Source organism: Corylus avellana, chromosome 2, assembly GCF_965113065.1.
Source record: "Corylus avellana chromosome 2, dhCorAvel1.hap1.2, whole genome shotgun sequence".
Lineage (NCBI taxonomy): Eukaryota > Viridiplantae > Streptophyta > Magnoliopsida > Fagales > Betulaceae > Corylus > Corylus avellana.
The window spans coordinates 19,514,306-19,528,452 of NC_142491.1; the positions used below are offsets into that span (position 1 = coordinate 19,514,306).

Below are 14,147 nucleotides of genomic sequence, written 5' to 3' on the forward strand. Positions count from 1 at the left end.
AAAAAAATTTCTCTCCTTTTGTTTTTTTTTTTTTGTTTTTTGTTTTTTGTTTAAAAAAAAAAACGAAAATTAGGGATATTTTGGTTTTTTAAGGTATTGCCGTTAGAAATTAATAGCTAAATTTGACAGAGTGGTTTAAATTGACTATAATTAAAAGTTCAGGAGTTCAAATTGAGATATTTTAAAGTTTTGAGGACTTATCAAATCGCGTGATAATTCAAGGGTCTAAAGTAAAGTTATTCAAAAATATTAACAACCAACTCACTTATCAAAAAAATATATTAACAACCAACTCAAACATTAAACACTCAATACACCATAAAAATAATTTTCACATTTATATAACATCGAAACACTATGGCATTTTACAGTCAACAAAAATGTACTCCACTAGCCTACTCTATGGTTGTTTTCCAGGCCCATCAGCACCATTCCATTTGACTCGTTAAACGCCAAGAACCATATTCTTTCTTTTTTTTTTGTAACACAAGTACCATATTCTTTAAAGCACATTAAACACCATCAACAACTGATATACAGTAGTGTGTCTAGTGACGCAATAGACCACCAGAATTTATTATGGCTTTCCGTGGGGGATGGGCTGAGGCTTAGGATTAGGGACTTGCTACCCTCTATATTAGTTACGCTGTATATAGAGACAGAAAACTAATGCCTAAACCGATACTTACGTATTTTTGTTGTATTTCACCTATATACATTACAAAATCAAAGTTGAGGCTAGGAAAAATTCACCTTATATGTATAAGGTGAAAAATTCAGAGTTAAGTTACCTAGCGATAAAAACCATGTCTATCCTAAGCTATTTTTTTAGTCAAGTAAAACCATGTCTGGTACAGAGTGCTTTCCCCTAAAAAAGTATTTGAAAGGTAAATGTCCTTTTTGACATTGTTTTCTTTTTGTGGATAGTAGTTATGAGTCAAATCCTCACCGTGAATAACCACAGAAGGCGGGGCTTCCATCTAGTTAACTGGTGTTGCCTTTGCAAAAAGAATGAGGAATCTATTAATTATCTTGAGTACTTTGCTGGCCTATGGCACTTGGTTCTTAACATTTTCGGGGTCTCTTGGGTCATGCCTAGTAACATCCTAGAGTTGCTCCACCGTTGGAAATTTCAAGGGCCAACTTACTCCAAAAAGGCTATTTAAAAAGTTATTCTTGCTTCCTTTATTACGGAGCATTTGGAAAAAAAGGAATCAGCGTCTCTTTAAGGATAGAGAGTCCAGTGTGCTTTTTCCAAAAATCCTCAATTTTTAGGTCTCTTTTGGATTGAATTTATGTATATGTTCCTTCTTTTGTCTCAAGAAATCGGGTAGATTTGATTTGCTTTTTAGATTGTGCTAACCTCTAGGGTCTTGGCTCTTTTAAATACTTTTCATGTACGAGGGCTTTGGCCCTTTTTTCTATAAATTTTTATTACTCATAAAAAAAAAAAAAAAAAAAAAAAGATGAGCTTTTTGGATTATATTGGCTCCATTTGATAAAATTCTTGTTTTTTTGTCTTTTGGTTCTTTTCTCCAAACATAAAACACTTATAAAAACACAAAAACAATTCTCACATTTATGTCGCATCAGAACACTTTTTAAATCAAAAACACACAAAAAAAAAAAAAAAAAACTCTTCAACACATTAACAAACAGGGCCAAATTACCTTTCTACTAGGTTGGTTCCAAAAAGAATAGTTTCATAGGTCATTAAAGACGAACATCACGGTATGTTACTGTCAACAAAAATGTATCCCACAAGTCTACTCTGTGTTGTTTTCCAAGCCCATCAGCACCGTTCCATTTGAATTCATTAAACACCATCTAGAAATAGAGACATTTAAGTACCATATCATTTTTTTTTTTTTTTAATAACAAAGAACCCCTTCAAGACAAGGCCACTTTGTCTACCCATTCTTGTTAGGTAAACCTCAAGCTTGTGTAAAACGCCCCCATTACACGAATCGAATAATATTCCGGCTTCGCGACTAACCTCAAGGAATTGTTTGCACTCAAAAGAATTTAAACCTTAGAGCTCATAGACTACCACAAAGACCATTTACCACTTGAACCAACCCTTTGGGGTTTATATAAGTACCATATCATTTAAAGCGCATTAAACACCATCAATTGATATAGAGTAGTAGGTCTAGTGACGCAATTGACTGCTATATGGAAGTACTCTACAGGAGACCATCAGAGTTTCCCTGTGGCTATCTGTAGGGATGGGCTGAGGCTTAGGTTTAGGGACGCGCTAGCCTCTATATCAGTTACGCTTTATATAGAGACAGAAAACTAATGCTTAAACCGATTATTACGTATTTTGTTGAATTTCCCCGCAGACAGTGCACATAGATGAATATGTGCTTAATGAGACATGCTCCTAAATGAATGATGCCATCCCTCATGTCAGCACTATGCAAATAAATAAATAGGACCATGCACTTCCAATCCCTCACCCCAATTCTCTGCTTCTAAGCTCCCCCAACCCTCTTGCTCTCTCTATAATTGCTATGGCTAATGGTAGAGAAGAAAGAAACATTTTGATGTTTCCATTCATGGCTCATGGCCATCTCAATCCTTCATGGCACTTGCAAGGCAACTGGAACGAAGGGAGGGCCATACCGTCACCATAGTGAACACCCCTCTTAACATCCAAAGACTCAAATCCTCTCTCCCTTCCAAAACCAACATAAAGCTGGCTGAAATCCCTTTCAATGGGAATCACTATGGTCTCCCACTAGGTGCAGAAAACACCGATACACTGTCTAATGAATTCATCATCCGCCTCTTGGAAGCCTCAGAAAATCTTGAATCACCCTTCAAAAGCCTCCTCATAGACATTACCAAACGTGATGGCCATGCCCCCGCATGTATCATCACAGATATGTTCCTGGGATGGACGGTCAAAGTTGCCAAGGAGCTTGGAGTTTATCACACAGTATTCATACCTGGGGCTGGTTATAGCATGGCCATATATTTTTCGATCTCTCTTAACATATACCAATGCCAGACCAATGATGACGAATTTTCACTGCTGGACTTTCCTGAAGCATCCAAAATTAAACAATCACGACTTGGAAATGATCTCAAGTTTGCCAATGGTATGGACTCTTGGTTCCTTTTCCGTATGCGTCAGTTCTTACTTTGCTTATGCTCTGATGCAATTCTATTGAATACCATAGAGGGATTAGGGGATACTGGTCTGAAATATTTTAGCAGGAAAATGGGAGGGAAGCCAGTCTGGATGATTGGACCAGCCTGCTCTTCCATGAATAAGGATGGCTATAACCAAGAAGAGAATGGTGAGAAACACTTTTCAAAAACTGACAGTTATTGTGAATGGCTTGATCTCCATCCACCAGCTTCAGTTCTGTATGTATCTTTTGGATCACAAAACACCATTTTACCTTCACAAATGATGAACTTGGCATTGGGTTTAGAGGCAAGCAACAAGGCATTTATTTGGGTCATTCGGCCGCCAATTGGTTTCAGCCCAGCGGAAGAATTTAGAGCTGAGTGGTTGCCTGATGGGTTTGAAGGACGAATAAGAGAAAATAATCAAGGTCTCTTGGTACATAAATGGGCTCCCCAAGAGGAAATTTTATCTCACAAGTCCACAGGTGCATTCCTCAGCCATTGTGGGTGGAACTCAGTACTGGAAAGCTTGAGTCAAGGGATACCAATCATCGGCTGGCCACTGGCCGGAGAGCAGTGCTTTAACTCCCAGATGCTGGAAAATGAAGTAGGTGTTTGTATTGAGGTTGCACAAGGGATCGAGTCCGCAACCATCAAGCCTGATGAGATTACAAGGGTGATTGAGAAAGAATTGGGTAAAACGGAGAAAGGAGAGGAGATGAGAAGAAAGGCCTGTCAAATTAAGGAGAAGATGGAGGATGCATTAAGAGAAGGAGGTTTCGAAGGCTCATCTATTAAAGCCATCAATGATTTCCTAGGCACAGCAACCTCAACAAAGAAAAGACCTCTCCCCCAAAATCTGCCCCCTCCATGAACATATACGTTGGAATGATCTACTTGAAAAAACTGTGATGTAATGCATGAAATAAAATAGAGTAGCGACTTAAGTTGTTCAGTTTATTTGTAGATAGTAATGAGATCATATCATGGATAAATTCTAGATTAATGCCTATTTCCTACGTGTCAAAGGGGTAGCCAGAGTGAGAAGCCAAAAGTAATGCATGTAGTAGAACTTAACACTACACATACGACCATATAGGTCAGTTAATCTAACTGACAAAGTCTCTCGGGATTGTACAGAGTCCTGGGCCCAAATCCCACTCACACAACTAGCGATGAGGGTTAAGGGAGAGGGAGGACTGCCCCCATTATGAACATATACGTTTGCAAACCATGATTGCATAGAGAGAGAGAGAGAGAGAGAGAATTGCAATGAACATGCACAATCCTCAATGAAATGCATATCTTATCAACCTGAATACAACCCTAGCCATCTGAGACTGAATTGAAAAAATAAGTCCCTATAGAAAAACCTTCACAATATACATGGAAACTAAACTAAGATCCCACTATACCAGGACAGAATATACATACTTGAAAAGTGGACCGCCCACCTCACTGGATAGGAAATATGTCATTATTGCCATCTTCAGCGTCCAGATATTTGAAGTTAACATCATCCCAGCTGTGACCTTTGTAATCAAAATTCGGGTTCACATAGCACTTCATGTCTTGAAACAGGTTCAAATTATCCACAAGCTTATGAAATGCGTAGCATCCGCAACACTACAAAGCAGAAACAAAACAACCAGAGTCATTAAAGTCATCTCAATAGCATCTATTGTGAGATAGGTATTCAAATTAATAAATCATCAACAAGCATATGATATGTTTATGGGACAACAAACCCATCTCAATTCATAGATTTTTTGTCAAACCCTTTGTAACTAAATATCCAAAATTGACCATAATCCTCACTCTAAATCCCACTTTTGACAGCCAGAATTTTTACAAACCTTAAACCAGACTTTTTACAGAAAGAGCTACATCTTCCATCCAAGTTTGCTTTCGACCTATTATCTTTCCAGCTAAATGATACTACCATTGAAATCACTTGGCTGTCTGAAAAATGAAAGCAACTTGTCATCTTCAAAATTCATGTTTAAGTCCAAAATTAACATATGCATACAACAACTTGTCAAACTACTAACAAGAACTTCAAGCAAGTAGCTCACAGCATCTTAAACCTGAATTTCACTAAAATTGTTAAATTCACTAAATATACAATGATCTTCTCCCAGCTAAATAATATTTATTCCCCTAATCCAAATCAGGTTGAAGACCCACTTAACGAATTTGGCAACTAAAATCACCACATATATACAAGTGAGTACGATTTACATTCATGCTGTGATTTATTACCTGCACAAAGACAGTGCCATCAGTATAAGCGTGTGGGTTAATAGCTCGTGTTGTCCTCTGTCCACAAATGTTACAACTAAAAGCCACAAGCATTCTTCGGCGAGGTGATTTAGTGAACAGAGACCATGGGAAAGTGGACACATTCTCAGTGCCTAAGCCCGTCTCAAGGGCAGGAACTGAAGGGCCTTCCATACCCGAACCTGTGGTCCACCCTCTCCCTGCCGCTGCATTCAGCACCAATCCCATTGCCACATCCTAACATACAAACAATTCATTAGGAAAAAGAGAAAATATGCCACGTTTGGTTGCTGGTGAAATGTTAGGAAAATTAAAAAAAAAAAAAAAATTGTACTTCCAAAACTTTAGCTATCATTACATTATGAAAAAATTCACTTACAACAAATTGGTTTCGCTTACTTTACGAAAACATTGCAAGAACATAGAAATATGACTCCAAAAAAAGTACGAACTTCTTGATGTTTGGCTCAACTTTCTAAGCATCCAAAGAGAAAATAGAAAGTTTTTTCTTGGATTGTGTGTGCGCGCGTGTTTGAGAGAGATTATACCTTTGAGAGAGGGGAAAGGGAGAGAGGGAGATTGCTGACAGTAGGAAGACTGTTGATGTCCTTCGAATCAGACCGAGGACTATTTGATTCATTCTCGTTACCTGCGAAATCGAAACAATACAAAATCCACTTTAACTGAAAAACCTAAAACAGTAGAAATGAAATGAAACGCTTTGTTTGGTTGCTGAGAAACTGCAGGAAACACAAATAAGAAAGTCCAAAACCTTCCCAGACTCTGCAATCGCTTATCAAAATAAATTTTTCGTTCTTACATTTCCTCGGAAACCAAACAGAGCATAGAAAGAAGATGAGAGAAAAAAGTGTTTACCTTTGGTGGCGAAAGGGAGCCGAAAGGGCCTCGAAGAGAGAGTCCGTCTGGTAGAGAAATTCGAGAAAGGTGACGAGGACGAGGAGGACATGATCGCCGCAGAGGATGAGCTCATTAGGGTTTCCATGGGAACCGAGTCGCAGGCTCAGATAACTCAGTGAGTCAGCGTGACTCGCTCGCGTCCGAGGAAGATATTAATATCGGCGAGTGTGGAAGACGGAGAGAGCCGAAATGGGTTGGGCCGATCCTGACCAAGATGGCCCAGTCAGGATTTCTTGGGTATAAAAATGAAAAGCTCAGCACTTTGGAGGAAATCCAACCTGGAAGAAATTTCTGTCTTGGGAAAAGATTTAACTTATGTGCTGAAAAAAAAAAAAAAAAAAAAAAAAAAGACTGTTTTAAAATAGGGTTAAATACTAAATTAGTCCCTAGGGTTTCACAACTTTATTTTTTCCCCCCTGGGGTTTCATTTTTATCACAGGAGGTCCCTGTGGTTTTGATAAGTGACCAAATTAGTCCATCCGTTAGTTGACCGTTAAACTGACACGTGGACCAATCAGACGTCGACACGTGGCACATATATTAATTTTTTTTTAATTTTTTTTTAATTAAAAAAAATGTTTTTTTTTTTAAAAAAATGTTTTTTTTTTAAAAGAAAATTAACAAAAAATATATTAAAAAAAAAAAAAAAAAAAGAAAAGAAAAATCGGAAGAAACTGGGGGTGGCCGAGCCACCCCCTTGGCAATTTGGGGGTGGCTCGGCCACCCCCTTTGGCCATGGGGGTGGCTAGGCCACCCCCATCTGGCCGGATGGGGGTGGCCGAGCCACCCCCAAATTGCCAAGGAGGTGGCTCGGCCACCCCCAGTTTCTTCCGATTTTTCTTTTTTTTTTTTTTTTTAAATATATATATATTTTTTTTTAAAAAAAAAAAACATTTTTTTTTAATTAAAAAAAAATGAAAAAAAATTAATATATGTGCCACGTGTCGACGTCTGATTGGTCCACGTGTCAGTCCGTACAGTCAACTAACGGTCAACTAACGAATGGACTAATTTGGTCACTTATCAAAACCACAGGGACCTCCTGTGATAAAAATGAAACCCCATGGGGGAAAAAATAAAGTTGTGAAACCCTAGGGACTAATTTAGTATTTAACCCTTTAAAATATTATAGGTGATATGTTTTCAATGGTCTATATTTAATTTTACTTTTCCTCTTATTTTATAAAAAATTTAAAATTAACTTTAGACCGTTTAAAATTACAGGAGATGAGATGTAATTTTTTTTACAACACCTAAGCCAAATTAATTGGAAAAAAGTAATGTTAGAAATTACATTTGCATTTCAAGCAATGCTAGAAATTACACTCTAATCTCACAATGCTGATGTGGCAATCACAACAAACCCTTGAATTAGTCATATGCGTACTACATTTTTATCATACAACTATCCACATAATGTTGAACGTGGCAATCCCAATCAATCATTGGATTAGAAATTATTAAAAATAAAAATTAAATAATTGATTGAAACTGACACGTCAACATTGTTAATGTTAACGACACTCTTCATGGAAGTCCAACTTTTCTTTTTCTATGTGCTACATTCTCCTCTGACTTTTTATTTTTCAAAACAGGGAAATAAAAGCAATCATAGCAGCCTCTTTTCTTGGTGTTCGTGCTAAGATTACATAAGGTCGCGTCATTCATTTAATGCATTCCCTTTTAATTTTTGTTTACTTTGATTGTTTTCTAGCTTATTATCGAGTTGCCCAATCCTTTTCGTTGTTCATAAGGAGTATTTATGTATTTATGGGGAATAAGGGACTCCTACAAGCTCAAAAAACCATTCATTTTTCTTGTCTTAAGTTCCAGACTAGAACGCTAAGATAGGTAGCAAGAGCATCCTCAATGAACTCTCTAAAATTCACTTTTAACCCAAATTTGGTTAAATTCTACAAAAATCAAGCTCCATCAAGCTCTCTATTCCCCTCTCCATTTTAGGGCTTGTCAAACTTCTCTCCACATTTGGAGAACAAAATCCTTTCTCTACTCTATTTTTTATGTTTTTATATTTATCTTCACACTTTCTCTCTCACTCACCTTTATGGGTTTGCAAGTTGTAACTTTGTTGGGGGTGCTATTGAGAATAAAAAATTAATGAAGATAGAATAAAAACTACATTTAAATAGATTAGAGTAAAATTTAAAGAGTTTATTATTAGATACTTTTGCATAGCTGCTAGTTAAACTAATAAAATTTAGTGAGTTTTTTAGCCAAATTTTAGCTAAAGAATAAAGAGTTCATTGAGAATGCTCTAAGGGGATTAGAGAGGATAGAATTCCTTAAGCAGGTCCTTAATCTAGGCTTTACTCATTAAGCCAGACTTTTATTTCTAAAATAAAATCGAAAACTAAAATATTTCAAAGCATATTTTAGTACAAAAGACTGCTAACCTGAGAAACAAATAATGCTTTTTTTTGAAAGCTCTGAAATGCTAGAGCCATGATTCCAATTTCAGCAAAATTCACCAGCAAACAAATGTTAAATATGACTATTAAGGGAAGAAAAAGAGCCATCGGCTACCACAATACCACCCACAACAGAACTGAATCTAGCCCAAAGAAGAAGAAGAAACAATAACAAAAACAAAAGAAGGTAAATGTATAAGACCTTATCAATATCGAAGATAAACAAATACAAACCTGTAATATATTGACAAAAAAGTAAAAATAAAATAAAATTGAAAAGCATTAAGAAATGGTACAGGAGTTAAATAGAGGACAAGCATGTGATGTGAATGTACAAGATACCATTTCTCATAGTCAAACAAACTATGGCTCCAGCATCTCAACTAAACAAATCCTCTTGACTGGTGGTATCCCCTGCATCATCTGAAGAAGCATCACCGTTGGCATTGAATGTAAAAAATAGCTCTAAAAATTCCCGACCATCAGCGGAGTTTTCACCATTGCGCTCGGGGCTTGTACTGCTAGTCCTCTGCCTTCGGAATTGAAGTAGATGCAACATCAACTCCTGAGGAGAAAATATACTATCCGTCCAGTCCCTAGCCTTGGGTTTCTGCTGGACACAAAAAGGGTAAGTCATAATCATCATCATCATTCAACACAGCTACCAAGAAAACTATCATCATTGCCATTGTTATCATCAGCATCATCAATCAATTGCCATCACCATCATTATTATTTTCATCACCCTTGCTACCATCATCATCAACAGCGTCGTCATTGTCATTTTCATCACCATTGCTACCATCATCATCATCATCATCATCATCTTCATCAGAAACATCATCAGAAATATCATCATCATAGAAAAAATCACCGTCTTCATCATCATCGTCATTGTCATCGTCGTCGAAGTCACCAAAGGTAAACCAATGAAGAATTCGATCAGGTATCAGAACCTTTTTCAAAACAAGTAACGGCAGAGAAATTAGTTCCTCTGCTGCCCATTTGATTTGTAGCATGGGTAGTATAGCCCTATCCATGTCTACATCTAATTGTTTATCAACCTCAAAATGGCAATACTGGTCTAATATCAACTTTCTACACATCCTGAAAAGTTCCAGGACCACCTGAGTTTTTTCCAAGCCTTGGGAGTTCAGGGAGTAAGAAAAGGACCAAAGAGTAGGAAATCTAAACAGAAAAAATTAAACCAGCAAAGTCCTACATAAACAACTAACACGCACTTTTACTCTGTCTAGCAAACACAAAAATGTGAAAGACCATGTCAGTAGCCAGCAACCTACTTTACCTATTTATAAGAAAATTCTAATCATGAAGAAATGAAGCAATATGCATTCAAAACCTTAAGTTAAGTTTCCACTACTTGTTCAAAGTTAAAAGTTTCTGGCCAAACCACCAAAACCAAATACAATTGAGAACATATCAAGCTTTCGAATTTGAATAATCAGCTCAAGATTACAAGTCATACCTGTTCAATGTTTGTAGGCAATGTAGCTCTCTCAAGGGCCTTTGGAGTCCATATCTTGATGTCATGGTCAATTCCACTGCTTGCAAGCACCATGGTATGGGGATGACACTCAATACAGTTTACAACAGTCTTATCTGCTTTCATGACACGAATGAGCTCCCCACCTTTTTTCTTCCATACGAATATCCGGCCACAGTCTGATCCACTCACAACATACTCACTCTTAGGCCCAAAGAAGTTCACACCTTTCACCGTCCTACAATTCCTGTGCCCCTTGTAAACTTGGGGAGTAACTTTATCATCAGTATCCATAACTGATGGACAAGCTGCCAATTTATGATGACCTCCTGCTTCACTTGCATCACTGCTCATAGACACTGGAGAGGCTGGAAGTGGATTAGGTCCCAATCCCATATCCTTTGTAAAAAGATAGATTAACTCATCATGATATGAAACAAGAAGTTCGCTCTGTTCCGAGAAGGCCAAGCCTGTTATTTCAACATGCTCATGATTAATCAAGTGAGGAGGGCAAAAGTAGTTTGTGGGTTCACCAAACTCAGATGATCCATCCCACTTATACTTGCGGATATCATAAAGTCGAGTATACTGATCAGACCCTGCAACCGCAAAGAGATTTGGGTTCCTTGGATCAATGGCAATTGCATTTAGAGGGATAAATGACATGTTGATCCTTCTACCATCAGTTGGTTGGCATGAGAAAAGTTCAGTGGCAGCCCGAGTTCTCAGATCAAACTGTAACAATAATGACAGCATCACATGACCATATAACCCAGAAATACTAAACATTACGGAAAAAATCAAAATATGTAAGGAAAAATGAAAAGATCCATCACTAGTATGATGCAAGGAAAATGCCAAGCGACATTTATAACTGGGATCAACTAGTCACGTAACATTGAAAAGTTCAGGATAGTTGGCAAAAGCAATTAAAGCTAAGGAAAGGAGGCTCGATGGAGTAGAGACTTTATTCTCTATTGTAAGCCTCCAAATGAAGCTCATCAAATAATTATACCTCACCCTGTTTTGCTATGAACAGTTGTTTAGGCTTGTCCCAGGGTACTTGAATTCTCCAAATAAATGAAACTACACAATCAGCAATCAAAGTAGCAAGGGGGGATCATAACTTACATGCTGCACTAATCCATCTTCACCGCAAGTATAAAATATATGTGGGCTCCCAGGCTCAATAGCCAACTTATGAGCCCGTCCCTCATGTCTGGCAAGCAATGTAGTTTCCACGCATCCACGTTCCAGAATCCGAGCATGTCTCACCTAAAATTAACCAAATGTTCGCTAAGAATTAAGATAAGTGCTGTGGTTACAAAACAAGAAAAATTCCTAATCTTGATAGCAAAAGAAAACAAGGTGAAATTTTTTTCTGACTGCAAACAAGGTGCAAAAGGAGATAAACAAGCAACATCAAATCATTGAATTTGTAATGCCAAGATCTCATAATCCATTAACTTGGAGAACAGGTGACCTGTTCCCTATCCATTCATATGACAATTCTCTTTAGAATATTAAGAGAAAACCTCAACGTAAGTTAAGGAATGGTTCAAGTGAAAAAAATAATTTTTGGTCTGTTTGTGTACATATACATAGACATAGACATATATATAAGTTGATTGGTGAATTAACAAGCATCCAATGAGTCTTGAATCCATGATCTCACTCTCCATTCCATTCTTATGAGGGGACCAAGAGAGGAAGTGTAATTTGAGTTGGAGACCATTGGTTGTGGCCAATAACGTTCTTACATTCTAAGATAAAGCTGGTACACATTTTAATGAAACAATGATACTTCATTTCCATACAGTAATTGCTTTGGAACAAATGACATACCTGCCCATCCGCAGAGCAGGTGACAATGCTTCGATCATCTGTGCAAGGCATGATCTTTGCTTGAAAAACATTGTTATTATGACCTGAATGAAATGAAAGCTTGATATGCCCAGTTTCCCAATCCCAGAGTATGACCCGCCTGTCATCGGAGCCCGAAACCAGAATGCCACCATCTGCATTGAAGCTTATGGTGTTCACACAACCTTTGTGCTTTTCCAGCTTCCTGTAAGTATCAAGTCGGAGCACAAGATCCTGGCACATTTAAATTCATCTAATTATACCTTGTACAACATCAACTTGGCAACACGCTATAGAGTGCATAGTCATCAGTGAAAATATTTGCATGCCTATTTCCATTATGTTCTAGGATCAAATTTGTGACTTGTGAATGCCACTTAGTTCAGCACTCTTATGGTTCCAAATAAAAAGAATGCAGTCAATTGAGCTTCTAAGCCATTGTCACTAAACCTCTGTTTGGTTCTTAAGCACACATCAGGGAAATAAAAAGAAAGTTTTTGAACGACAGTCAAAAGTCAACAAGATAAAATCTATATATTAAAAAAAGAAAAAAGAAAAGGCAAATAAAAATAATTCAATCTTATGCACTTAAAATCAGATCAATATTAACAAATAGAACACCAAGTTTAACCAAACATATAAGATGAAAACCCAATTAGGAATCAAGATATACCAACTCCATGGTGATGAATGTTAATTATTCTGATTGAGAAAAATGAAAAGCAACGAACTTATCCCAAACCCAAACAGGAAGTAAACAATTCTAAGCCAATCAGGACTTCAGCCATCCCAAATCCACAGTGACGAATGTGTATAACCCTGATCGAGAACAGGGAAAACCAACCAAATTATCCGGAACCCAGAACAGGTATTAGATAATTCTACTCTAATTCCCACCAATCCTACAGTACCCATCTTTAAGAAGTCACAGAAAAAACAATCAAAACAAAAAAATAAAAATAAAAACAAAAACAAAAACAAAAACAAAACAAAACAAAACAAAACTTGGGATTAAGGTTAACCAGGATAAGACCTCGGAGGCGCCGAGTCTGTGCGCGAAGTTTCTGGTGGAGAGCTGGCCGACCTCCCGCTGCCAAATATCGACCACTGCCTTGTCGACGCTGGTTCTCGCTCGCTTACTCATCCTCTTAAAACTTTAACCTCAATTATTATTATTATATTATTATTATTATTAATCGCTCCGATCACGTGAACGAGGGAATTTATAGGAGAGCTGGGTGCAAGCTGATGCGAAGAAACTGTGACCCGAAGAGAGGTGTTTTCGGATTCATAGAGACGAATCGTGGATTTATACACAACCGCCCTTCTCTCTCCTATTATTTGTGCATTGTCAATTTGACATTCACTATAATTTTTTTTTTTTTTTTTTTCGTAAAGTCTACATACCCCTCAAACTACCACCCAATTGACAATGTCCCCCCAAACTTTCAATTGTGACAATGTCCCCCCTAAACTACCAAAACATTGTCAATATCCCCCCAAGACTAGCCATAGGACAAAAATGCCCCTATAGATTTCCCAATAAGACAAAAATACCCCTATAAAGTCAAAAAAAAAATTGATTTTTAAAAAAACGAAAAATTTAATTGAAAGATAATATTTAAAAAAAAAAACAATTTTTTTTTAAACAAAGTTTTTTAATTTTTTTTTAAACGGAAATTTTTATTCTTAAAAAAAAAAAACTAATTTTTTTATTTAGTTTTAAAAAACAAAAAATTTCATTTTATTAAACGAAAATTTTATTTTTTTAAACGTAAATTTTTATTTAAATAAAATTAGAAAACAAAAATTAAAATAAAATAAAAAAAAAAAAAAAACGAAAATTTTCAATTTTTTTTTTTTTTTTAAAAAAAGATTGGCCATCGTTTGGATTTTTTTTTTCTTTTCTTTTTTGTTAGTTTTAGGTTTTTTCTAGAAGTTTTAGTTTTTTTTTTTATTTTCTTTTTTTAATTCTACTAAGGGTAATTTCGTCATTGGGGGGAACATTGACA

General features: G+C 36.7%; 2 protein-coding genes and 1 pseudogene across 3 annotated transcripts; 1 reads left to right on the forward strand and 2 right to left on the reverse strand.

Moving 5' to 3' along the window:
- Positions 1-2,235: 2,235 nt before the first annotated feature.
- On the forward strand, positions 2,236-4,132 carry LOC132167581 (UDP-glycosyltransferase 92A1-like; annotated as a pseudogene). The gene is made up of 2 exons (XR_015911573.1): positions 2,236-3,107; positions 3,189-4,132. The product of XR_015911573.1 is annotated as a UDP-glycosyltransferase 92A1-like (transcript).
- Positions 4,133-4,414: 282 nt separating this feature from the next.
- Positions 4,415-6,585, reverse strand: LOC132164763 (uncharacterized). Its single transcript, XM_059575319.2, has 4 exons — positions 6,298-6,585; positions 5,970-6,070; positions 5,404-5,658; positions 4,415-4,767 (listed from the first exon to the last, which is right to left on the reverse strand). The coding sequence occupies exons 1-4, from the start codon at positions 6,422-6,424 to the stop codon at positions 4,597-4,599; spliced, it is 654 nt and encodes a 217-aa protein (XP_059431302.1). The 5' UTR covers positions 6,425-6,585; the 3' UTR covers positions 4,415-4,596.
- A 2,723-nt stretch (positions 6,586-9,308) lies between these two features.
- On the reverse strand, positions 9,309-13,456 carry LOC132182492 (uncharacterized). Its single transcript, XM_088513986.1, is given in 6 exon segments — positions 9,309-9,481; positions 9,484-9,724; positions 10,255-11,007; positions 11,404-11,547; positions 12,118-12,369; positions 13,169-13,456. Coding segments are annotated over 6 exon segments (1,566 nt in total). The 5' UTR covers positions 13,280-13,456; the 3' UTR covers positions 9,309-9,416.
- Positions 13,457-14,147: the final 691 nt, after the last annotated feature.

Excerpts from the sequence above, each read along its gene's own strand:
- LOC132164763 (XM_059575319.2), bottom strand. The coding sequence starts at position 6,424 with ATGGAAACCCTAATGAGCTCATCCTCTGCGGCGATCATGTCCTCCTCG. Across the intron at positions 6,071-6,297 it reads GCTCCCTTTCGCCACCAAAG|GTAACGAGAATGAATCAAAT; the intron begins GTAAACACTTTT and ends TCGATTTCGCAG. Across the intron at positions 5,659-5,969 it reads CCCTTTCCCCTCTCTCAAAG|GATGTGGCAATGGGATTGGT; the intron begins GTATAATCTCTC and ends TTTGTATGTTAG.